We start from the raw sequence: 27,886 nt of genomic DNA, 5'->3' as shown, positions 1-27,886 counted from the left end.
TATTCTCTCACAGTGAAAAAGCAATTTTTAGACTGGGAACAAAACTCTTTGTAGAATTAATCTTTGCCTTAAGGGAGCAATATAGATTGATGTCAAGAATTTTTCGTATTTCCATGCAGGAAGAACCTTTCGTAATGGTTTCTGAAAATGTCCTGGGTAAGCCGAAGAAATACCAGGGCTTCTCCATTGATGTTTTGGATGCCTTATCTAACTACCTGGGTTTCAACTATGAAATTTATGTTGCACCAGATCACAAGTATGGAAGCCCACAAGAAGATGGGACATGGAATGGCCTGGTAGGAGAGCTAGTGTTTAAGGTAAGCATTTCTTTGTTTCGTTGATTGGTTTATTATCACGTATCTAAAGGGTCACTATAACCCTTGGGAGCTAATTTCATATAAAATGAGTGCAAGACAAAGCACTGGGTGGCCATGTTGAGTGGAGAAGTCTCAACCAGTACTATTTCATGAACTTTGTGGAAGGAAAAAATGGTAACAATATAAAGCTAAATTTTTAAATATTCCTGATAATAGAAAAGTATCTAGAGCAAGGATTTACCTTTACCAAAGTTATACTCTAAACATTTTTTTCAGTATATGATAACTTGATGAAGTCATAATGCAATTTCCAAACACAATTCCTGTCATTGTGTTCATTTTAAAATGCAGTTTTGAAGAATAAATAAATAAGATTCTGATCACTTAGGAACTAATCATTTAGTTCATGGATCTAAATAAAGTAAATTTATCCTTATATTTTACTCCTTGTTCTTGCAATTCTCAGAGAAGTATTTAAACTTCTATATTTCTTTATCTCTATTTCTGTTGGTTTTCACTTTATTTGGGGGGCTCTGTTATTAGGTGCATACACACTTTTAATTATTATGTCTTCCTGATGGGTTGTTGAATAGTCACGTTTAAGTTCATAATTTAGTATCTGATTTCTATGTATTCTATTTTTTTTCCCCACTGTTCCTTCTTTTTTTGCCTTCCTTTGGATTAATTGAATGTTTTTAGTGTTTGATTTTATTTCCCTCTTTGCTTTTTAGTTGAATTTCTTTGTATTTTTCCTTGTCTGTGGTTACTCTAGAGATAGTAATGTGCATTCTTATCACATTTTATCTAGATTAATATTATACCATTTCACATTAAAAAAGTAATAACTTACAACAATATAATTTGTTACATTATGTGTTATGTATTTATATTTTATGAACTCCAAAGGAAAATGTCATAGTGTTTTATTGAAATAATAAATTGACTTTTAAAAGTATGAAGGGAAAAAAGACAATTTCTGGTATTTAACCTCTTATCTACTATTTCTGGGGCTTTTTATTCCTTTCTATGTATCTGAGCTTCTACCTGGTATCATTTACTTCCTGAAGAACTTTTAGAATGTCTTAAAGTGCAGTCCTATAAGTGGCAATACTCTCAACTTTAGCTTACCTTAAAATTTCTTTCTTTACCCTTATTTTTTGAACAATATTATTAGCATATAGCAAACTCTGAGTTGACAGGTTAATTTTTTTCTGAATACTTTTTGTCTTAGTGCTTTCAAATAGGGATATTGCTGATTTAGATTTATGTTTGACAAGAGCACTGAGAATCTCAGAACATAGTCACTTATAATCAAAATATATTTTTCTTCATACTTTTTTTATTGTCTAAGAAAAAAATTATAAGTGCAGTAGTATTATTCCTAATATCAAGGCTGGTGATTTTAAAGCAAGAGCAACCTTTTATTTTAAAAATCAAAATAAAGTTATTATTCAACAATTTTTCTAGTAGTAATAAATGTATTTTATTATTATTTCACAGTATAAGTGACACAAAGCATTATATTGATTTCAGGTATAAAACATAATGATTTGGTACTTGTATATATTGCAAAATGATTACCACAGTAAGTCTAGTTAACATTCATCACCATATATAATTTTTTTTAATGACTTTAAAGATGCCATTCTATGTCTTTTGCCAAATATTGTTTCTGATGAGAAGTTAGCCATCATTTGTACCTTTGTTCTTTTTTTTTTTTTAGCACAGGAGTGGCCATTTTTACAATTCTGTTTCCATTTTTGATGGTTTTGGTATTTAACTATGATTTTCTTTGTATTTATCTTTGTTAAGGGTTCACTGAGCTTCTGGGATATGTTTCACTAGATTTAATAAATCTTGACAATTATTTCACAAATATTTTTTACTTTCTTCCTTCTCTTTCTCCTCTTTATTTGAGACTCAGAGAACATTCAAGTTAGACCTTATTAATATTGTCTCTAGGTCATTGAGACCTTATTTATTTTACTATAATGTTTTACCCTCTTACCTTTAGATTGGATCATTTATCTCATCTGCTTTTAGGTTTCCTGATTCTTTCTTCATCATTTCAAATTTTCTGTTAAGTCCATTTAGTAACTTTTTTATTCTAGATAGCTTATTTTTCAGTTCTAGAATTTTAACTTTTTAAAAATAATTTTCATTTTTCTGCTGAGATTCCCCATCTTCTTAGTCATTTTAACCATCTTTCCTGTTATGTCCTTGATCATATTTATCATAGCTGCCTTAAAGTCCTTGTCTGCTACAATTTCAACACCTCTGTCATCTCAGGGTAAGTTTATATTGACTGGTTTTTCTGTTAACCATAGTTCACATTTTCCTCCTTCTTCATATTCCTGTTTCTTCACATTTGCTTGGAACTGAACACTGTGGTTGGTACATTGTTGAGACTTGAGATTATGTCTCTTAGGTTGTATACTCTAAAGAGGATTGACTTTTGTTCCAGCAGTTTGTTAAATTACTATCAGTTACCCTTGAATCTGTGGAGGTTTGGTTTTACAGACTGTTAAGGCAGGCCTTTTTGATTTTACTTTAATTCCTAGGACAAATCCCTTAGTGCTGGCAGTCTCTGTATTCCTAAACACAGCCTTATGGAGTTTTGTGGAAAGCCTATGATTATTACCAAGCCTTTCTGATAGGACTCAACATATTATTTCTATCTCCCTCACCATAGGTGGCAAGAGTCTTTTGTTCAGATCTTCTATCCTTTTGGATGTTGCTTTCTGCTGTTTTTTTTTTTTTTTGTAGGGTCATTCTTACTCACCTGCTGGCTACGAGTCAGCCAAGGATTTGAGGAAAGTTTATGTATACATCTGGGGGCTTGTTTCTCTGTGGCTCCCTACTTTCTGTGATTCGCCTTTTGATTTCTGGATACCCTGGCTGCCTCAAACACCAGTCTCTGACACATTAAGCTAATGAGACTCTGACTTTCTGCTTAAGCTCCAGCTACCCCTTGTTGCCTAAACTGAGGTGGGTCCTCAGTGAATAAGCCATATAAAAGTGGCTCTCACCCAGAGCAGTTACCATCTTTCAGGGCTTGAACACTTTCCAGTTTATGCCTGCTTTTGGTTGATAGGTAGTCTCTTTAATTTGTGTTTTTTAAAAATTAGATCCAGAATTTACAGTCATCATTCTTTGTTAGGTTAATCCAACAAAAGATTATTTTATCATTGCCTGGACTGGAATTATTTCTGGAATGCTTAAAAGTATTCAAAAAACTAAAAGATCTGTGTTGTTTCCAAGAGATGTAGAAAAGAAAAAAATTAAAGGTTTTGAAAGCAGTGATAGGAAAAACAATAAAGCTGTTTTTATATCCTTTAAAACTTTACTGACATCAGTTTATTTACTAACCCCATTACATATGGAATTTTGTGTGAAAAACATTAATATCATTATTTTAATAGGAAAGCAGGAATGATCCATCCTCATCCCTTTTATTAAAATCACGACTATGTATCTTTTATTTCTTTATTATAAACCCACAACTGTTTTGGCTTTGTATTTCTGAGGGGTCTTGCCTGAACTGAACCCAAGTGAGCCTTCATATTAAAATAAAGTTCAAGAAAGAGAAGAAACATCGTATGTTTATTTTATAGAAATAGTAGATAAAATCCTTAAGAGTTATCATACTAACAAACTTCACTTGCTGAATGCAAGTGAAAAGTGAAAAGCATTGGAATTAGTCTAATGTTGGTGCTGATTTTAGTGTGGTTGTGCGCTTGCTCTAGTTAGTTAAATTTTTTGAGACTTTCTTTCTCACCTGTAAAATGAGGAGTTACACGCATGTTAGTGGAAAGGTGACTTCCAACTATAATTTTTAAAACATTTTAAGAATTTATTATGTAAAAACCACACACAAGCAATAGTATGTTGTTCTTCATAAACATGCTATTTATTGCAACTAGATTTTTATTTTATTCAAGATATTTAGCCATTCTGACTGGGCTTTAAGAAATACTTATTAAGCAAGTAAAGGAGGAGAAGGCTACCTAAGAGTTTGTTGGAGCAGGCAGAGAGCTAAGAAGAAAACTGAGAAGATGTGGCATCAGGAAAGTCGAAGGAAAATAACATTTTAAGAAGGAAAGGGCAGTCGGCATTACAGAATGACTGCAAAGATGCTGAGGGTACCTAATACTCTCCTTAACTGTATTCTGATTATTTATTACCCATAGAAACGTCTGCTTTAATTTTCAGCAACTTAAAATGTCAATGAAAGTATATAAATAGTAATCCAGTAAAATATCAGAAAGCAATTTAGGTTGCCTAACAAGATTCATCTTATTAAAAGTTTTATCAGGCTTGTTTATTCCTGTAAAGCAAAATAGCACTATTGAAATGGCGTAATAATGTTATGACAGAGCTCCAGAAAAGTAAGCTTATTACTGTTATCTATTTTTCACTAGTGTAGACATTTTTCATGAATCTAAGAATATTTTAAATAACAGTAAATATTGCCATCGAATAGCCCTGTGCGTGACAATAAGGCTTCTAAAATTAACAAGATTGTCTGCCTTCCTAAGAGGAAATCAAAATTAAAAGTGTTTTTGTCATGGTGATTCTGGAAAACACATTAAAAACAAGTCAAAGAGGGAACTTGGAAAGTTTCTGATTTCTTATGATTGTTCAGCTGTGATTTTTGAGGTTGGCACTGAGGCTTCAGAGTTGGTTTGATCTCATGTTAAAGGGTCTTCCCACTAAAACTACATGTTAGGGTTCAGTATATACATGATTCTTAGACAAGGAAATACAGACAGAGAGGGCAAGTAATCGCCTACATGTATATATTGAGTCTATTTAAAAACTAACAGTGTAGCAAAGTCTCCTCCATTCCCACTACTTTTATAACTTTCTGCAATTAATATGCTCTTAAAATTTATGAGCACACAGATCTGGCCAAAAGATGTTTCAGTGTGAAATAGACAAATGAGAGAGATGTTCTGCTCGGTGCAGGAGAAATTGTTACGGGTGAGTTAATGTGGCTGATAAATTATTTTCCCCTGGTTCAAAAGGGAAAAGCAGAAGTGAAAGGACCACAGAGAACTTTATACCATAGAAAGTAACAAGTATATCAAGTTTAGATAGAAGTACAAAAAATTAAGAAAACAGTGAAAGAGGAATATGAATTAGCTGTGTGTTCTATTATTTTGTTCCTTCTTTAGGTACCGTTCTCCAAAGTCAGGAGCCTTTGAAGTGGGATAGTCATACCTCAGAGGTACTAGAGGACTTTCTAAGGGGCAAACTGATACAGGTAGCTTGACAGAAATAAATTTCCTTATTCTCAGTTCCTATAAGTAATCCTTCCTAAAATGACCCGCCTGAAAACATGACCCTGGTATTTCTTATTTACCTCATCCCTTATACAGTCATCCTTCCCTTACTTCATAAAATAAAGAGCACCTCTTTCATACAGGCAAAATCATTATGACATGTAGCTCTGGGTGTAAATATTCTCTGAAGCACAAACTAAGGGACAGTGGAAATACTGGTGTTACTACAATTCTTTTATAAGTCAGATGGTTTCATGTAGAAAAAATAAAAAGTGAAAGTAAAAGAAAGAAAAAGAACTTAAGCTGTCAAATGCTAGACCGTTACAGAGTTCTTCTGATGCTAGATCACAGTAATTTTCTACGTATAGAATAGAACTGAGTGACATTGCTAAATAAACAAACAAAACTTCCTCTCTTTTTATCTGTTCATTCATATGAGCAAGGTTTCTATAAAAATGAAAAAAACATAGAAATCTAACCCTGGTGCTAACTCCTACTTCGTTTAAATTATAAACTCATAGAATATGTGAATTAATTAAAAAATAAAAGTTCCACTCATATCATAAAAAGCTTCATTTCTAATAAAGTTTTACTTTTATGGCTAATGAAGTACCACATTATGTATTAATATAATGATGTCAATCCAAAAGAAATGTTTTATACCATCAAATTTATGGTCACAGGTTATTCAGTAGAGATTTTAATTTTAACAGAGATATTTTTGACACAAAAATATAATTTGATAAACAGGAAAAGACTTTAAGCATGCATTTGTATTATATTTGGATAAAAATTTTGTAAGGGTGAAGTGGAATATAAATATAGCTCAAAGACAAAACAAAAAGGATGTAAATGTTCCACATATTAGAGAAAAGTGGGGGTTCAAGTCACTATAATATTTAGATTCCAGTGGGTACATTTTAAAGGATGACTTTATTTTAAATTGTCAGTGCTTACAACACAACACACATAAGTCAGTGTCCAGTCAGGAAAACAGAAACCACTCCTGAAATTTCAAAGAAGAGAGATTTAGTACAGGGATTGATGACAAAGGTATTGGAGGGAATGAAAGAGCAAAGGAGGAGGCGTGAAACGCAGATACCAGGAGCTGCTAGTGCTCCAGCTGACTATGTTTCTGCCAAGGAGCTGCCCCTCCACCAGGGCTGGATTTGCCAAAAGGATGCTGCCTCTGCCCAGCTGCTGGAGTTGGGAATCACCTCCTGACACTGCTGCTGCGGCCACTGAAATAACCAAGCAGAAGGTTCTTCTCTTTCTTCTGCATTCAGAGATCCTCAGCAGCTTCCCTCTGGTGGAAATTAAGAGGAGGCCAGGTAGCCAAGGAGCCTGGGAAGTATGGCTTGCGGAGTCACGTCACTGTGAGGCTGACAGTACAAAGCAGAGTAAAAGTGGTAATTGGGGGGTTGAGAAACAATAGGCAATGACCAGTACTGCCTAGGAATTGCATCCTTTCTGATTATATAAATGAATGTAAATTTAACATGTCAGTTACAAGTATGAAGAGATAACATAGTTTAAAAATTCCTTTGGGGGTTATATGAAGGAAAAGATTTGCTATGTCCTCACTGTAAATAATATCAAGTGCTACATTATATGGCCAGAGATTCACCCCCAGGAAAACAGATGTAACAGTGGAGTAAAACCAGAACCCAGGAAATGGAACAGAAGGAAGAACAAGCAGACTAAATTATAGCTCTGTAGTTTCACAAGGGTAAAGATCCTTTTCAAAGGTAGCTATGTCATAATATGATATTGATGATTAGATACTATTTAGTGATTATAATGCCAATAACATCATTGCCTGAAGAACAAAGAGTCTCCAGGACTAAACAGAAGAAACTTGCCTGCCTTAAGCTACACAGGTTTCCTCATTTTTAACAATTGACACAGTTCAGCAGTTCGTTGGTGCTGAAAGGTAAATATATTTCCATTATAGATATTTTAATTCAACACATTCACCATAGAAAATATATATTTACCTCAGGGTTTTGTAAATATTTTAAAACAAGTATCAGTTAACAAACATTAATGCTATGTTCAAGGCATATGGAGCAATGCCACTTTGAGTGAGGTGAGGGTGCCTCTAGCAAACACGGTTCATCGATGGTTTCTAGGTGGTAGATATGCACTACGTTAGGCACTGGAGACACAAAGATAAACAAGACTTGGTTCTTGCCCTTGAGGAGCTCTTAGCTTAATAGGAAACACAGACCTTGAACAAGTAATTACAGTACAATGTAGTAAGTTTGTTGTTAAAGGCACGCACGGAACACTGTGGGGATAGCGAAGGGTAAACTCCCTAAAGAAGGAGATGTGTTTATGGATGACAGGACATCAGTAGTAATTACCTAGGTAAAGTGGTACTGACCAAAAGCAAGGAGTGTCTTCTGATAAACAGAAGAGCATAAGCAAAAGGAGAAACATGGAAAATAGTATGGAAAGCAGGCCAAGATTGTGGGAGGCCCTTGTTGCTCTCCAAAGCAAGTGATGAGAATCTGTCCTCAGACACTAACAATGTGGGTGGGGTGAAAAATATGGAAGTAGAGGCAAAAAGAAGGTAGGATCAACAGAATTTATTCACTTAGGTGAAGGGAAGGAAGGAGTCAAAGATAATTCCTAGGTTCATAGTATGAATAAATAAGACAATGGTGTGTAATTCATTGGGAAAGAGATTGATTTTAAAAAGATTTGGAGAGGAAAGCTGTGAAGTCAGTTTAGAATAGGGTGAGAAGTGAGCTGGATGTGTCTGTGGGATATTCACAGTCGGAAGGACTATCAGATATCCACTAGGCTGGCTGTCTGGAAGTTGTTGGTGACCTAAGCCCAATGTGTTTTGGTAGCACGATGGGAGAAGAAGGTTGACTGCAAAAGATTATGGAAAAACTTGGAGGTAAAAAGGTGAAACCAACACGCAAGGAGTATATTACTCTTTCAGAAAGTTTAGATGGGAAAGAGTGGGACAAAAGTTGGTGGAGTTTTTGTTGTCTTGTTTGTTTGTTTTTTACAATTTTTATTGAGTTATAGTCATTTTACAATGTTGTGTCAAATTCCAGTGTAGAGCACAATTTTTCAGTTATACATCAACATACATACATTCATTGTCACATTTTGTTTTTCGCTGTGAGCTACCACAAGATCTTGTATATATTTCCCTATGTTATACAGTATAATCTTGTTTATCTATTCTGCATATGCCTGTCAGTATCTACAAATTTTGAAATCCCAGTCTGTCCCTTCCCACCCCCCACCCCCTTTGCAACCACAAGTTTGTGTTCTGTGTCTATGAGTCTGTTTCTGTTTTGTATTTATGTTCATTTTTTTTTTTTTTTAGATTCCACATATAAGCAATCTCATATGGTATTTTTCTTTCTCTTTCTAGCTTACTTCGCTTAGAATGACATTCTCCAGGTCCATGCATGTTGCTGCAAATGGTGTTATGTTGTTTTTTATGGCTGAATAGTATTCCATTGTATAAATACACCACCTCTTCTTTATCCAGTCATCTGTTAATGGAAATTTAGGCTGTTTCCATGTTTTGGCTATTGTAAATAGTGCTGCTATGAACCTTGGGGTGCAGGTGTCTTTTTGAAGTAGGGTTCCTTCTGGATATATGCTCAGGAGGGGATTACTGGGTCATGTGGTAAGTCTATTCCTAGTCTTTTGAGGAATCTCCATACTGTTTTCCACAGTGGCTGCACCAAACTGCATTCCCACCAGCAGTGTAGGAGGGTTCCCTTTTCTCCACAGCCTCTCCAGCATTTGTCATTTGTGGATTTTTGAATGACCGCCATTCTGACTGGTGTGAGGTGATACTTCATTATAGTTTTGATTTGCATTTCTCTGATAATTAGTGATATTCAGCATTTTTTCATGTGCCTATTGACCTATCGTATGTCTTCCTTGGAGAATTGTTTGTTTAGGTCTTCTGCCCATTTTTGGATTGGGTTGTTTGTTTTTTTCTTATTATGTCATATGAGATACTTATATATTCTGGAGATCAAGCTTTTGTTGGTTTCATCATTTGCAAAAATTTTCTCCCATTCTGTAGGTTGTCTTTTTGTTTTACTTACGGTTTCCTTTGCTGTGCAAAAGCTTCTAAGTTTAATTAGGTCCCATTTGTTTATTCTTTCTTTTATTTCTATTGCTTGGGTAGACTGCCCTAGGAGAACGTTTTTGAAATGTATGTGAGATAATGTTTTGCCTATAGCCTTGTTTGTTTTTAGATTAAGAGAAACCTGAGTATAATTATAGGCTGAGGAAGAAAAATAAAGAAAGAGAATTTAATATAAGAAAGAGAAGTTAGTATGTGAGGGATGAAGATCCCAGAGCAGACAGAATAAAACTTAGATTGAGAACTGATTTTGATAGGACAGAGATATGTCTTTGATACTGAAGAAATGCTGTGAGAATATGTCTGGTGATACTTAAATCTGTAGGCAAGAGGTGGGGAAGTTGAGAAAGATCGTATCTTCCCCACAGGAAGTGTGAACCTTGGTACAAACTATAGGTTTTAGTTAATAATAATGTTTCAATATTGGCTCATCAGTTGTTATAAATGTACCACACCAATGCAAGATGATAATAATGAGGAAGACTGTGCTGGGGGTGGAGCCAGACAGGCCAGAGAAAGGTATATGGCAACTATTTGTACTGTATGCTCGATTTTCCTGCAAATCTAAAACTGCTTCAAAAAATATTTTTTATAAATGTCCCGAGATGATGATTATAAGGGGCATCTATGCTGATACTGAAATCTATTAGGAGGTTGGTTGATTTGAGGGTAAAGAGGAATGTTTAGCCAGGTCTCCAAGTGCACAAGAAGAAAATACTGTGAAGTCTGCCTGGTGGAAGTGACAGGACAGATCCCCCTCAGAAAGCACACATGTAACTGGCAAAACAAAACAAAAGGAAAGTAGCTAGAGTCTCCCCAATAAAGAACAGAAATCAGATTCCTGAGTCTCTGAAAAAACAGGCAAAATTTCATGGCCTCTAGTAAATGATGAAAGTAATGGAAGTGAATTCTCTCTAGGAACTCAAAATAAGGATGTATTTCCACTCAAGTCATCCTCAAGCTCTCAGTCCTTTTCGGTGCTTCCTATGTTCATCCTTACCCCTGCTCTCTCCTACCCTGTGCAGGGTAATGCGCTGTTGCTGTAGCGGGTCATGGCACTTGGCTGCCAGAGTTCACTTCAGTACTTTACTAGCTAACACTGTCGACAGAGCCTTCACTGATTCTCCAGTGTCCTTTAATTTCTTAGCTATTGATTTCTTAGTTTAATCTCCACAATGGCTGCTTCAAATATTTTCCATACTTTTCAAGTCTCTATTCCTAGTCCCACTCTCCATCATTGACACCTTTCTCATTTTCAGTTGTTAAAACTTGTGGTTTACTGCAAAGACTATGAGAATCTAAGGTGAATCCCTTGGTTTTTTGACTCTTCAACCTCAAAATCCTTCCACTTATTCTCTCATCCTTAGTGGCAACGCAAAGGCTTTGGATTGAAACGGACATTGGCTGTGGATACTGGGAACACAGTTACCAGCCATGTGAGCCTCTGAGAGTTTAACTTCTTGGAGTTGCAGCCTCCACCTCTGTGGAATTAAGTTATTGTGAAGATTAATCGAGAAAATGAATTCAGGCGTGTGTTGCAGGGAAGGCAGGTGGGTTTCATCTTATCTGCTGACTGACAGATTGGTAAAATCCTCCTCAGGTTCCACGTTAAAAAAGATATAGTAAGTTTAACACATATTTTAAAGGTAGACTGGCAGGATTTGCTGATAGATTAGATGGGGAATAGCAAAGAGAAAGAGCAAAGCCAATGATATCTTCTCACCCAAAGGCTTTCTATTTTCTCTTTTCAGCCACAGCAGCAGAAAAAGACTTTGTTCCCATTTTTCCTTAGCTCTACTCACTACCTTACTTCTAGCCCTGGTCATCTCTCCCCTGGATTGCAACTAAAGAGTTTCCATTTTTCTCTCTTTCCACTCTTAACTGCCTTCAGTCTATTTTTAACACAGCAGCCAGAGCGATCTAGTCACTCCTCTGCTAAAAACCACTGGTTAGCTTTTCTGTCCTACTCAGAGTAAAAACCATCCTTAAAACGATCGGCATCCTTTGGCCTCCTAACTCCCCCTGTGACCTCGTCTGTCTCTCCCGCACTCACCATGCTCCAAGCCCGCAGACCTCCTTGCTCTCCCTCAGGCTTGCTGAAATTGGCTTTTTTACTTCCAGTCTCATCTTCTTAGATTGCTGTCCCCCAGATATCGCTCCCTCCACCTCATTTTTCCACAGTGTCTGCTGATAAGTTATCAGAGAGGCCTATTCACAACTCCTCCCCTCAGCACTGCCTTGTCCTGTTCTGTTGTTCTTTGTAACACATGTCACCATCTTACTATGTACCTTCTTGTTTATCTGTCTTCTGCTGAAATCTAAGCTTAATTGAGGCAAAAATTTTATCCATTTGGTTTACCACTGAAACTTTAAGTATCAAGAAAATACATGTACATAAAAGAATGACTAGCAGTCAAATGATCTTTTAAGATATACATTAGATAATAACATTTCTCTATTTAAAATCCTCCAAATGACATCTCATTGTTTAATAAAATCAGCCAATCTACGAAGGCCTGCTAAGTTTAGCCCCATCTAAAAGAAGTTCTATCCTTATTATAAGGCTAAACTTTGGGGCTTTGCTCCCATCTTTTTAAGCTTCTAATTCATTGATTATATAGCTTGTTATATTTGGTCACAGCCACTCACTACAGTTGAATTGAGAGTGGATCATTTACTGACATAGGGAAAACTAAGGAAGGAAATATTTGGGTGGAGAGTGAGGAGTGTGGAATCAAAACTAACATTGTAGAAATGAGTAATAATAGTAGCTAACATTTTAAAATAGCCAGGTGCTGTTCTAAAGCTTTATTGGTACTGATTCCTGAAATCATAACAATTCTGTGAAATAGATATAACTATTATCCCCATTCCATAGATAAGAAAACCCAGGAACAGAGACTCTGAGCAGCTTGTTCAAGGTCACATGGTTAATAAGTGGGAGAACTAAGATATGAGCTTAAGTTGTTTGACTTCAGAGCCCATCCCCTTAACAACTGTGGATTCAACCCCTGGGAGTTATCCAAACAGAAAATGAAATTAGTACTTGATACGAGTCTAGAGTTCCCATACGGGCTCTAGGATGGACAGATATATCTGAGGCCAGTCAGCATAGAGTAAAATTTGAAGTACCCAGACCTTTCTTTACCCTTCTTTCTCTTATGTCTTCAGTCTTTTTCACGCCTTTGCTCCTCCCCCACCACTTGTAAACAGGCTCAGGAATCCTCTATCGTTTTCAAACCTTCCTTTATTTTCTAAGCCAGACTAATTAGGTGCCTCTGGTTGCAAATGACAGTCTAATTGAAGTGAAAAGATAATTGACTGGCTCACAACAATCCAGCGATGAGATCGAGGCTCATTTCCTCAGGCCTTGACATCACTGTCTCCATCTCTCAGCTCTGTTTCCCTTTGTAGTTCCCCAGTTCTCAGACAGGCTCTCCTTTTTAGGCAGCAAAATAACTTTCAGCAGGTCCAGACTTAGATTTCATCCTCTTATCCATCCCATTGTAAACATAGATTGTCTTTTACCATTAGTTCAACAGAGCGCCTCAGTTTTAGTACGGGGGTGATCGGGGGGAGGCGGCGCTCTCAGTGCCAGCCTGCACCCTGTGCCCACCTCGGGAACTGAGGGAAGGAGCAGCTCAGTGTAAAATACTGGAGATAAGTGTGGGGAAATGCTGATTCCGCAAGAGAACTGGCAGGCTGCTATCAGAAGGGGGAAAGAGTAGATAGTGGACATACAAAACAAAGATATCTTTCAGAGGCTTAAAAATAATGGAATAAGTTATATGGAAACTGTCAACAGTTACATGTATACAAAAATTTAAATCATGAATAAATCAAAAATGATAATAATCAAATTAAATTATAAAGAATTAAATTACAAACATAGAAAATATTTGCAAAACTATGGAGCACTGTTAGCCTCACTGCTTCTCTGCCACACGAAGAGGGATAAAATACATAAGAAAATACTAAGACCACAGTAGGTAAAGCTGTAAAAGATACGACCTAGAGTTTCAAAAGAGGAGACCGTTAAACAATATAAATCTAAAAGGAAATCTAGTGTAATGGAGTAGGGCAATTAATAAAGTAAAAAAATAAGATAAGTATATGCAATATGAATGGTTAGTGCTTTTATAAGGAAAGCACTACAACTCTGTGTTATATAACTTGGAACTATTTTATATGCTGTGCTTTACAATAAAAATAGATTGCCCTTGGAATTAGAGGCACATATTTCAGTCAGCAACATACTTGACAGCACTGACAAGACGAGTACCATCAGGAGTGAAAAAACATAGTTTGAAGTGGACCAAAGAATAATTATTAGCACTTATATAGAGTTTACTATTGCTGAAGCAATTCTATATACTTTCCGTTTATTAGCACTCAGAAACACAACCACCCTATGAGGTAGGTACCACTCTTATCCCGACAGTGTGGTGATGAAGCAGGGCTATAGAGGTAATGTAACTTGCCTGTAGTCACTTAGCAAAGCTGTGGAGAACTCAAACTGAGGCAGTTTTGATCCAGAGTCCAAGTTCTTATCCCCTTACTTTATCCCCTTACCTGAGGGGAACAGAGTTCTAGTGTAAGCTTGGTCTTAAAAGCATTGAAATTATACTCAGAAACTGTTCAGTGCAGGTTTTTAAAATTTGTGTACTCAAATAAGGTTCAGATGGAGTTTGGATGGATATGAGTTGAAGATACGTAAGACTACATAGAGAGGATTTAGGGAGTGCATCTCTAAAATTCTCCGAAAATCTCACCTTTTTTTCTCAAAAACCTGTCTTCTTTCCCTTTAAAAAAAAAAAAAAACAACTTAAAACTCCTTAGAAAGGCATGCATTATTTTCTGCAGTCTGTGTCTCATTTCCCCACATTTTATCGCACTCCATATAGATCGCATTCCGCTTTAATCTGCTTTGGCTGTCCTCACTCACTTCATCTTCCTGTATTTTCAGTCCCAGCTAAAACTCATGCTTTGTCCCATAAGGCTTTCAAACCATTCCCATCTCTTGGTAATTCCATCTTCTGAGTACACCTATTTCACTTCCATTTTCACTTCTTTTCAAATGACCCTTTAGGAATAAGGCTCAGGAATATATATATTATATATTTAATTCACATACTAATATCAGAATGAATATGTGTGTGTGTGTATATATATAGAGAGAGAGAGAGAGAGAAAGAGAGGCCTTTTTTCTTTTCTTTTCATAGTCCCTCTTTTGGAAACCAGAGGGCTGAAGTTGTGTTTATGTTGCATGCCAAGCAGAATGCCCTATATTCATCCTTTCATCCCCGCATGTTTTTGAATGCATGGTCTGTTCTGGGCACTGTGCCTAGCATCACAGATACAAAGGAATGGAAGACATTGTTCCTGCCTTCAAGAATCTCGTAGTATACACAGAAGACAAATGTGTAAATAAATAACAAAAACACAGTGCGATAAATGCCATAGGGTAATGTGTACAGGGTGCCATGGCAACCTGGGGCAGAGTGGCAGCCTCTGCCTTGGGAGTTGAAAAGATTTCACATAAGAGGAGAAATGTGAGCTAGGTCTTCAAGATGAGTAGGAGTGAGAGAGGCAACAACAGGGACAATTATAAAAGCATGCTTGCAAAGCTAAAGAGTTTGAACTTTATCATTTAGCCAGTGAAAACTATAAAAGATTTTTCTGTAACAGAAAAGTGGGATTTCACTTATGTTTAAGAAAGATAACTGAGGTAAGGCCAAGGATGCACTGGATTGAAGGGAAAAGATAAATTGAAGGGAAAAGACAAAAAGACATCTAGAGAGGAATTAAGGGGTGTCTAAACTAAAACAATAGCAATAGGGGATTAGCAACAACAACAAAAAAAGATTTTGAGAAATCAATCCATATTCCAAGAAAAAAATGACTAGAACTTGGTAAGCTGGAGGAGAAGAGAAAGGAGGTGTTGCGACTTGGTGAGAAATGTAGCAGAGGAGAATGAGCAGATGGACACTCAGTGACAGAAACAGGGAATTGAGAAGGAGAACAGATTGGAAAAGGGCAGCAGAGATTCAGAGCTTGGCTGTAGACATTTTGATTTTAAGATGGCTGAAGAACACCCTAACAGAATTGTCCAGGAATGGTTAGTAATGTGCATTTGGAACCTATGTGAGTGATGTATAGGGCTAAAAAAAAAAGTTTAGGAAGTATATGTATTCCTCTCACCTCCATTATAAAAACTGAATTTGGAGTGTTGGTGTAGCATGAAGATTGTGCACCAGATGATTATTGAAGGCCTGAAATTATTGTACTTGAGCACTGCTGTTACTTTTGCTGCTAAGAGAGACAAAAAACCTAGCGGGAAGAGATTGCTCACTTGGTAGGAGAGTTCAGAGGACCTGAGAATATGGTGTGCTGCCTCCTCTCCCATCCGCACTGGAGAGAGGAATACTGGGGCAGCTGAGAAGACATCAGACGTAGAGACAGGCCCTAGAGCTGGGCCTATCTGTGCCACCAAAACAAGTGGCAGGAGGCACAACAATTAACACCATTGCAATCTCCGTTTTTTTAAGAAACCGGGTTTGGGCTAATTCCTTTGATCTAGGGAAGACAGAGGTGGTTAGCTAGGACTAGGCCAGAAGCTGCCTCTTGAGCAAGCTACTCACTGGATCAGGAGAAGGCAGTGGGTAAGGACCCATGCTTGTGAATGGAGAGGTTCCTCAGTTGGGTGCCCGAAGATCATCAGATAAGCCCCACCATTACACACACAAATATACTTACATAGTTCCACCCTATTTTTCCATTACTGCAAACCAGACTTGAGAATATCTGTATCCACCAGTGAAACTCCACTCACCAAAGAACTCCTCCCCACACACACAACTGCCCAGTGACAAATGCGTACAAGCCTTGTGAAATGAAAAGGTAGCTTTGCGAAGGGAGTCACAATAAAATGTGTAAAGAGAAAAGAAGCCCTTAAAGAAGCCTTTATAGAGACTTTACGTTGGACAATGACTAACATTTTAATTCTTAAATTAGACAAAACAGGTGTTAATGGACTGGTTGACTATCTCAGAGTATGTCAGCTATAGTCAGGCAAGAAGTTCAAAAAGTACATGTGGTAATAAGATTGCATGTTTGTATGTCTGAATAGTGAGTGTTCAAAAATAATCCACTGGTTATACAAGCAGGAACTGGAGCACAGATGTGGGAAATCACACAAGCTGTGTGTATGTAAGTAGAAGAGAAAAAATGGCCCCAAATATTTGTTGTTGATAAGGGAGGATTTTTAACACTTAATCAGTGGACCAAAGAGAAGGATAAAAAGAGATCTGTGAAAAGAAATAAATTATGTAGATGCAAATGACTTAGCGAATGGTTGTAGAAGCAATTTTCTAAATTTGCAGGTGATATTTAATTGGCAGACACTGCAAACAGTCAGGAGCATTTCAATCAGATAAAGGACTTGAATCATTAAGTACTTGGTCTAATAGGTGGCAAGCATGGATAAGTAGTGAATAATAAGTCTTGAATCAAAGCTAAAGAACAGAGAGTGAGTATTTGCCAAAGGGAATGACGCTATCCAGGAATGGCTCTCAGGTTTAAAGAAAGTTATGGGCAAGGACAAACAAAAATTCAGTAAAATATGTGTAGAATTAAAAAGATTTGGTGAGTTATAGGATATAAATTAACAAGACTACTGCATCAGTCAAAGCCAAGGTGATATAAAGACCGGTGCTATGATGAGAAAATCTCATAACTTGAGGATATATAAACCCTGAATTCCACTGTTGGCTATTGAAATGCCATCTATTACCTAGATTTTCATCTGTCTTTGGTCATGGTGTAGGGATAAAATTAATGAGTAAGATAACTTCCACAGGCATAAAAGAGAGTGCAGATTTGGGTGAGGCCCTTCTAAGTAACTTCTAAAGATCATTTCAACCCTGAAATTCTATATGATTTTATGGACATACTCTTAGGGAATTGTGTTTAGATTGATTGGTCATTTTTATTTAGGATGCCCATTCCATGAAATAATAGCCTGTGTTAGCCTGGAAATTATGGACCTGGAGAAATATACCACAAAAGAAAGAGGATAATAATTTATGATGGTCTAGAAAGTAGTTGATGCAATGGAGAATGCACTCCTTCTTTCCCTGTGTTTTTTGTTTGTTTTGTTTGCAATGTTGATAACTTTAACTCCTAAATAAAAATTTAACTTTAATATTGAAGAGAAATAGAAAATATCCTTTATACAACATCAAAACCATATTTGGGATCATTTAACAGCCACTCACATGAATGTACCAACCCCATTTGAGGAGTTTGTTTTAAATTCTCATACTAATATCAGAATGAATATTTGTAAGTAGAGCCACATCTTGAAAGATACTTCTGGGTTTACCCTTGACTGCCATTTGGATACTTCAGGTTGTAAATGTTTTAAGCCTTAATGATTCTGAGTTTCGTCCTGTAATTTGGTGATTTTATAGTGACAGACTTCAAAATAGGTAAAGGTTTCCTTGATTAAAAAATAAGCAAACACCCGAGTACCTAACAAGTCTCAGCTGTATCAAGTGACGAGGTGACCACAGAGGCTCCCAGTAGGTGTGTGAGGACATCTAACGTGTCTCTCACTCAATCTGTATTTCACCAAACACCACACAGAATTACTCGGTGAACAGCTTAATACAGGTTCACTTCTCATAAAGACAAACTTTGTGGGAGCTAGTTCTTTCTCATTTACAGAGAACTTACATTTCCCCCCTGCAGAGCTCTAAAAACATCTTTAATAGCAGGCTGAAATGAATTCTAGAATGATTGAAAAGTTTACTGTTATGAAAATTAAAATTCACTTAATTTTAGTCATTATCGTTGGTTTGCATTTTGTTGAAATGTGCATTTACAGTTTGGGCATTTCAGGCAGAGATTGCTTCTATAGTCTCTGCTCACAAGCAGCCTTCAGATGACTTCTCAGAAAGTTTTAAAAAAGTCTCTCTACGTGACTCTTTCTGACGGTCCTTTTCTTTGAAGATAGTAGCTTTCCTCTTGGAAATTGCAGACATGGTATTATTTTTAAATCCCTTTTAATGCTGCAGGATAATGCCTGAACAACTGCAGTTTATAAATAACTTGAGACTTGCTTCCCACTCAGCATTCAATAAGCATTTATTGGGGCCTAATGTGTGGCTGGCATTGTGGGGGATACAAAAAACATAGAACAGAGTTCCTGTTCTCTAAGAGCTAAGTAGCTAGATGAGAAGTAGGAAGGGAAGAGGGAGATCCGACAGCCAACACTTTCTTTACTATCCACACGTCAACACTTTCTTTGCTATCCACACGTCAACTTCCACAAGCCATTCTCGAGGATTGAATTACCATCTGTAAGTAGACAGATTTCAGATTTGTTTCTTTAGCCCAGACCTCTCATCTGAACTGCAGGCTTATAGTTCTTACTACTATTTGGCATTTCCTCTTAGATGTCTAATGGGTACCTCAAACGTAACATGTTCAAAACTGAATTCCCGGTTTTACCCCCACCCCCACCTGCTCTGCCCACAGCCTTGCCTGTCATAGTGTGTGGCGACTCCAGTCTCCACGTGACGCAGTCTGAAACCTTGGAGTTATCCGTGACTCCTCCTGTCTCTGTTACACCTCATACAGTGTGCACCGGCAGTCTTCTCCGGCTATAAACCTGAATTGTGTCCTAAATAGGACCACTTCTTACCACTCCACCACTACCCTCTGATGCAAGCCACCATTTTACCTCCTTGCCTACCCTCTTAACTATCCACCATACTACAGCTTTTTCTTTCTGTAGTCTATCTTCAACACAGCAGTCAAAATGATTATTTTTAAATGCCAGTCAGATCATACCACACTGTCCCTAAAACCCTCCAATGGTTTTCCACCTTATTCAGTGTGAGAATTATTCAGTTCTTATAATTGCCAATAATGCCTCTGTGTTCATACGCATATGCATGCACCATCATTGTGTCTGTTCATCTCTTTTTCCCAAGTACTACCTGGGTCTGAGTATTGCTTAGGGGCCAATCTGGAGTCGAAAAATAAGAGTAGGAATATAAACGCTCATCTGTGCCAAAAGGTAAAGAAATGGAGTGGTGGATAATTTCTGGGTAAGTAGTTAGGAGAAAGAGTTTACACAGAAACCATACTAGCAAAAAGCTTATCAGATGTAGCAAGCACAGAATGGTGGGCGTGGCCAACTTCACAGTTTGTTCACTTATTACCTTGGGCAAGCTGTTTACTTTCTCTGAACCGTAGATCTGTCCTCAGAACAAGGAGGGCAGTGCCACCCTTGTACAGGGTTGTACAGCTAGCGTATGTGGAGGTTCACACCACCTACGTGAGCTGAAAACATTAAAATCCAGACTACTGAAGTCAGGCAGCCGGGCTGATAGCTTGATATGGAAAAAACCTGTAAAGTCAGAGACTTCTTCATAATGACAGAGACTTCTTTAGGTAGTATACAGCCTTGAAATCTATTCCTTTCCTTCCAAAACTTAGGGTGGTATAAAAACACCTATTTCTCTTCCCACATAGCAAAGAGCAAGTAAGTCAACAGATCTGTTTTGGAAATCTACTGTGGGCAAAGCAGTGTGAAAAATATTTAGGGGGATAGAAAACTATGACAATAAAGCTCCTGCCTCAAGAAGTTTATAACTGAGAAGATAAAATTGGTATTTATGGGATAAGTGCTATATGAGAGATACAGAAGAACAGCAAAAAAGGATAGATATGTGTGTGTGTGTGTGTATATATATATATATATAGAGAGAGAGAGAGAGAGAGAGAGAGAGAGAGAGAGAGAGAGAGAGAGACTAGTGAAAACTAAACTATTTCTAGAAGGACTTTAACATTATGCCCATGGCAGTGTGGGGGAGGAGTGGTTGTGAAGAGAGAGCTCAAAGGAATGTGTGTGGTTTCTGGCAAGAGGCTTAGAAATAAGGCTAATAATGACAACATAAAAACTAAACTAAATAATACTGTTTTATCACTACGGTGGTGTCAGAGACAAAACATCTATTGAAATAATGAAAAATATGTTTCTAGAAATAGTGTGGTCAGCTCCAAGAAGCAATTTTCAATTGAATACAAATTGCGAGATGAAATTCCATGGCTCGTAATAGGCAAGAAAGAGGAAACATCCTAAAAATTCTTCAAGGGAAAATGATTAACTTTATCAAAGTACCATCATAATCATAAGTACTTGTTGAGTACCTACGATCTGCTATTTCTGTGCTGAAAATTCAAAGGTGACAAAATAGTTGCTCTAAATTCTGTGCAGGCTTTTGAAAGATTGAATAGCTCTGTGTGTGTATGTGCATATTACTCAAATACATTATATTATATTATGAAGTTTGATCAAATTTTGGGAAAAATATGTAGGCATGAGCATATGTAGAAATAGAAAAGAGACTAAAGGGACAGGCATCAATCTTGAAACAATGGTTCTCCATGGGGAAATGTGGAAGAGACTGCTCATTGATCTGATCCCTCCCCTCTTAGTAACATAGCTCCTGAATTTGTAGCCAAATACAGACCATCCGCAATATACATTTCTCAGCTTTTCTCCTGATCTTGTGCGGTCGTGACTAAGTTCTAACCAGTGAGAATTAAACAAATGTGTCATGTGAAGCTTCTGGAAAATGTTCTTAAGGAGGGGATTCTTATTCTTATTCTGATCCTCCTCATTCCTCCTCACTGGAAGGTTAGTAGGAGGACTGTTGTTCAAACAGCCATCTTAAACCATGAGTTGGGAAGCCCTGTACTGAGGAGAGTGGAATGACAAGAGAATAGGAGTCTGTTTCCTAATCCTGGGAGCCTTATCAGCCTGGGACTGTCAGCTGTGGAACTTCTATGCTAATATTGAAGACAGTGGTATTTTGAGCATTTCTTTCACTTGTAGAAAGAGAATGGGCTGATTTTATATCATTTGACCTTCTGAAAACTAAAATGTATTTATATACTGCTTTTACAGTTCAATGTCTAAATTTATTTTTCATCTTAAGTTTGCTTTTCTGTGCTTTATAGTTGACAAACTTATTAGCCAGCGCTGCAGTGTGTACATTTTCCTGTTTTATTCTGTTTTGTTTTTGCATTGACCTGTCTTCCAGGTTGAGTTCAATGGACTCTTATGGTTTAACTTACCTGAAAAATTAATACATTTCACTGGAAATCCAATTTAGTAAATTTCTTTTCTTACATTTTTAACAGCTAAAACTTGGAAAATGTTTAACTTACAAATAAGTACTTGACAACAATATTCACTGACTTGTTAGGTTTGAACCCTGCCAAATATTCTTCTTTATGTCTCTACTAAGCTTGAAAGGCATTTTTACAAATTATTCCATTATAGAAATTTTAGGAATTTTTGAGACTTCTATTCCCTTAAGATGTCAAAGCAAGCATAAGCATCTACCTTCTCCTTTTCAGATCTCAAATGATATGACCAAATAAATGTAACAATAGAGGAAAATTTAATGTGTTACCCTAAATTAATGAAGGATATGTCTGTGAAATGAGAAGTTGTCAGCTTTCAGGAAAGCATACCCCCAAGAAATTGTAGCTTTATCAGGTGACCCTAGAAAATTTTCATTTATTGCCATATTTGATTTAAGTATCAGATTCAAATAGAGATAACACCAGAGTTCCAGCCAAAGTCTATAGGTAAGAAGAAAGGGGAGGGAAGGTATAAGTGACTTCATAAGAAAGAAGGCAGCAGAGAATGTGCATGAAGCTGAGCCAAAATAACCCCCAGAAAGAGAGAAAGTTTAATACCAAGTGTTAATGTGCTGAACACAAGTCTGGAACTTGTCAATACATTTTATGTCACTACATTTTAAAAGTTGATCAATATTCTCCTCACATAGAAAACCACAAAGCAGGATAAACTTGTAACATAACACTTCAAACTGAATTAAACATTTCAAACAAGCATTTGAAATGTCTTAAAAAGAAAAATCTAACAGAATCAGAAATTCAAAAGCTAATCATTGAAATGGCCAAAGGACGAAGGAATGCAACCACCTCAGGATATATATTGAAAAGCAGAATAAAAGACAAAAATCATTAAGATATAACTTACAAATTGCTCAAAGGAGATTAGATTAAGTTACATTGAAGAAAGACAAGGAAAAATAATTAAAATGAAATAAAGAATTAAAAAGATTGAGAGTGAAAGAATCAAAATGGAAAGTAGGCCAGAAAAGCATATATAAAAGCATATATATATATATTTTTTTTTTTGATATCTCTGAAGAAGAAAAGCAACACAATGATACAATTAATATTTAAATTCATAATCTAAGAAAACTTTCTATAAAATAAAACAAAGATACTTCATGTTCATAGAAAAGCTGATCCAGGACAATAAACTCTGAGCTACATTTTAGAACAATTAATAGCCTTAAAAGGCAAAGACCAAAAAAATTCCTCAAGGCAAAAAGATCAAAGTACTTTTAATAGTAAAATATTAAATCACTAGAGACTTCTCAAGAGTAACACACAGAGCAAGCCAGCACTAGAGAAGCACTATCAAGAATTTTGTTCAAAAATATGCAAGCCAAAGATTTTATATCCAACCAAAATCTCCTTCATAGCCATGGAGAAAATAGTTTTAAACTAACAAGCACTAAGAGAAAAGTGGACACTTGAGCCACTCCTGGTGAAACCACTCGAGTATGAGCTTCATTCAGCCAAGAGATAACACAAGAAACTTGGCAAAATGACTAATAGTGATCATTTAATATATTTAATTGTAGAACTGTTACTAAAACAAGGTTAAAAACACAGTTAAGTAACAATATGATATCACCATATGTTGTAAAAATGAAAGGATGGCTTTATTAAACAATGGGAGGAAAAGAGGAGAAGAAAGAGGAAAATAGGACATCATTATTAACTGTAGTGTAGAGAGTAAGTGGAAGTCACCTATTTCATTTAAAACTAAAAAGGTAAAGGGGAAAAAAAGGTGAAGAGTAAGGGTACTATAAAAGGTATAAATGTAAAGTTAACCATTATAACAAAAGTACAAACCTTTCTAAAAAGAAAACAGTAGGAAAAACATACCAGAAAAACACAGTAAAATAACAAAATTCAAACAATAATAAATAATATAAATAATAAAATATATCTTTTTAAATATATTAAATACAACATCCTGATAATATACTATCTTCTCAAGCACACATGAACATTAACAAAAGTCATAGATTAGGTCCCACAGAAAACACCATTTAGTTCCACTGAGGAGGTATGTGTCAAATCAATTTCTCTGATCAAATACAATAAAACTAGAAAAAAACAAAAAATCAAAAAATCTTTCCATCAGAAATTAAGACAGTCTCTATTAAACAATTCTTTGGAGAAAGGAGAAATGCAGATGTAAATTACAGAATTTTTTAAGTAACGGTAATGAAAACACTACATATCTGAACCTGCAGGGAATATATAAAGAAGTGATTCATGGTCTTAAAAATCCGTATCAATAAAAAAGAAAGAAAGGAAATAAATATGTTGAATTACATCTTCAAAAGCTAGAAAAAGTACAACAAATTTTAATAGAAGATATAAGGAAGATAAAAATAAAAGGAGAAAGTAATAAGGTAAATGATTTTTAAAAGTAGATTAAATTAATAAATTAAATTCTGGTGTTTAGGAAATAGCAACAAAAGAGACAAATCATTAGCTACTCCAATCAAATAAGAAGTAGAGAACTTAGACCAAGTTCCACAAAAAAAGTTATCAAAGAACTATACAAAAAAGGACCAGGCCTAGAGTGCTTCACAGGTGAACTCAACCAGTCCTTTAGAGAACAGATTGTTCCAATGCTGTTATAGATGTAAGGAGACTAAGAGACACAACTAACTGCAAGACATGATCCTGCACTAACTTGTTAGGACGGACAGTATTGGGACCAATGACAATGTTGTAACACGGAGTGCAGATTAAAGTATGGTATCGATGCTAAATTTCTTGAATTTGATAACAGTACCGTGGTTCTGTTACAGAAAATCACTGTTTTTTTAAAATAACATATTTTGAAAGAAAATTAGACCTGAATAAATAGACTAGAATAAATGAAAAAGTATAGTATTCTTAGATCCAAAGACTTTGTTAAAATATTATTTCTGACTAAAGTAAATAATGTTATTTTTGAGTCCATTTAGAATCCTAGATTTTATGAATTTATGAGAATGATTTCAAATACATTTGGAGATACATTTGAATGATTATAGCTCAAAAAATCTGAAGGTTGAGAAAAAGGGAAAGCAAGAAATTAATTGTACATATTGACATAAAAATATAATGAAAATTGTATGTAATTAGACCAATAGAAAAGCATAGAAATTCCAGAATGTGTGTGTCTGTGGGTGTTTGTGTAACTGTATGAATTAGGCATATGCAGGAATCATTTCAAATCAGGGGAGGAATTATGGATTCCCCTAGAACAATACTGTGGTAGTGGGCTAATTATTTGGAGAGGGAAAGTAATTATGTTCATATTACGTTGACTCTGGAGACAACCTGCCTGGATTGGAATCCGGGATCTTAGCTATATGACCTTAGGCAAGTTACTTAATCTGTGTCTCAATTTTCTTATCTATAAAATAAAAATAATGGTGGTATTTACTTCACAGAATCTTTGTGAAGATTAATTGAATTAAACATGGAAACCTTTAATGAAAAAGATTATGAAAATGAATATATATATGTATATGAATGACTGGGACATTGTGCTGTACACCAGATTGTAACCAAATTGACACATTGTAATTGACTGTACTTCAATTAAAAAAAAGTATTTAGCTCATAGTAAACATTATATAAATGTTAAATTGTAGTGGCAGTAGTAGTAACAATATCCTTAGTACTTGTCTTAATTGGATTGTTAATTCCCTTATCGTGTGCTAAGCCATAATCAAACTAATGCTGTTCTTCATATTAGCCATTAAAAAAAGAATGAAATTCTGCCATTTGCAACAGTGTGGATGGGCTTAGAGAATATTATGCTAAGTGAAGTCAGACTGGGAAAGGCAAATACTGTATGGTATTTATATGTGGAATCTAAAAATTACAACAAACACATAGATATAGCAAAACAGAAACAGACTCAGATAACAGAAGATAAACTAGTGGTTACCAGTGGGGAGAGGGAAGCAGGGAAGGGCACCATAAGGGTATGAGATTAAGAGACACCAAGTACTATGTATAAAATAGATAAGCAACAATGATATATTGTACAGCACAGGGAATTATTGCCATTATTTTGTAATAACTTTTAATGGAGTATAATCTATAAAAATAATTACTATGCTGTACGTCTGGAAGTAATACAATATTATAAATTAACTATACTTCAAAAAATTAATACCATTCTTTCAGTGAGTTCACAAATACCCTGCATAGACATGGAAAAGTAAATATATAAAAATATTAAGGGAGCTACAATAGTGATCATCATATGGGGATTTGGATGTTTTCTTTATGATTTTTTCATTCTTTAAAATTTTTCTAGGATTTAAAGTATGATCTTAATTTCAGAAAAAAAGTTACTTAAACAGCAATATCATTGGTTCATTTCCAGTGGTATGTTTGAAAACTAATGGATATTGTGCTGTGTGTTTATGATTGGAACTGACATGTTACTCTGTAATAGTGACATATTAAAACATATCTATGTTTGTTTCAGAGAAATACATAAAATCTTGACATTGACAAAATAATTGTGATTGATTTGACAGTTTGATTTTTTTATGGTTTCTTATGTTTATGTAGTACTTATGTTTTAGTTTCACTAATGAACAGTAATAACTTACATATTATATTTGCTTAGAAAGGTCTGTTGAATAATGAAAGTCTTTACACTTAAAAATCTTTAGTATAAAAGTGTTTACATTCTCATATTAGTGAACACAGAATGATCATAAGGTCTCAGTAAATAATTTTTAGAATTAAAATTTCAGAGTTAGAGAAGCTCTTATATTACCAATTTCAATCCATTCATTGAACAGATGAATAATCTAAAATGATGAATTTGACTGCTCGCCCAAAGTCAGGTCGTGTATCATTAATTGAAGATGTCAGAATTGAATACATTCTTCCTTTCCTCTTCCCTCCCTTCCATCCTTCCTTCCTTCTCCCTCCCCCGTCCTTCTTTTCTTCCTCCTTTAGCATTTCTTCAATGCCTGCTTTCTCTCAAACAAAACTGAAAAATTTACACTATTATTTCAAGGCCAAAGAATATAAAATGATATTTAAGAAAACTGTTAAGAAGTTTTAAAAATCTATGAACAGTTGCTTCTTATGAAGAGCAGGAGAAGAAAATGTATGGTTTAAGAAGTTGAATAGGCAGAGATAGATCTAGTGCTTGTTAAATGTGTTCAATAACTTTTTTCTTCTACTTTGTGCAAAAAATCTTTAGGTGGGAATGACAAGGGGAAAGTCCTTAAAGGAACTAAAACCCCAGATAGGCACCTTTAATGAGTTTGAATTTCCAAGTCCAAATGAATGATATTCTACGTGAGGGAATAAATGCATTTCCTGATGTGATATATGAGGTAGAGTAGATAATACCTACAAAACGTGAAAAAGAGGGCTGTTGTATAGTTGGAGATTGGCATATTCAAAATTAGAAAAGAAAATTTATTCTGAGAAAGCAGTGAATTTGATTTCATTCCCTGATAAAATTACAGAATGGATTATTAATCATATGTGTTGCAGGTGGTAAAAAAAATAAGCAATTCGTGTTACTTACAAGTATAGTGACTATTCCAATTCATAATCATTTAAGTATAAGACATTTAATTATTTATTAGCAAAATATTTATGAATATTTATAAATGTTCAATCAATATGTTATCAGTAAATTCCTCCTTAGGTGGAATTTTTTTACTTTAGTTGAGTCATAGAATGCTTTGGGAACACTAGTGCATCAATTTGTAAATTGCTGATCCATAGTACTTTAAGGTCCTGAAAAAGTAAGTATACTTTCTGAGAACCTAACTGAATCTCATGGAGTTATTTATTCACCATTAATATTAAGATAAATGAGTCAGCTCACAAATGTCATATTAAAAACAGTTACATTCATTTCACAAATAGATAAACTGAGGCTCAGAAAAGATAGGACTAGAGAGGTAAGGACCCAGGTT

General features: G+C 35.5%; 1 protein-coding gene across 3 annotated transcripts in view; it reads left to right on the top strand.

Annotated features, from left to right (window-relative positions):
* GRID2 (glutamate ionotropic receptor delta type subunit 2) overlaps nt 1-27,886 on the top strand; it is a 1,267,385-nt gene that overhangs the window by 973,061 nt on the left and 266,438 nt on the right. For 2 of the 3 annotated variants that reach the window (XM_064484825.1, XM_064484834.1), the window contains exon 10: nt 120-317. In XM_064484825.1, coding sequence (XP_064340895.1) covers nt 120-317 — 198 coding nt within the window. The remainder of the gene's footprint in view (nt 1-119; nt 318-27,886) is intronic. The other variant, XM_064484830.1, reaches the window with a different exon arrangement.

This window comes from Camelus dromedarius, chromosome 1 (genome assembly GCF_036321535.1).
Source record: "Camelus dromedarius isolate mCamDro1 chromosome 1, mCamDro1.pat, whole genome shotgun sequence".
NCBI classification, from domain to species: domain Eukaryota; kingdom Metazoa; phylum Chordata; class Mammalia; order Artiodactyla; family Camelidae; genus Camelus; species Camelus dromedarius.
The sequence above is the reverse complement of the archived record's forward strand: the minus strand, read 5'-3'. Positions and strand labels throughout refer to the sequence as shown.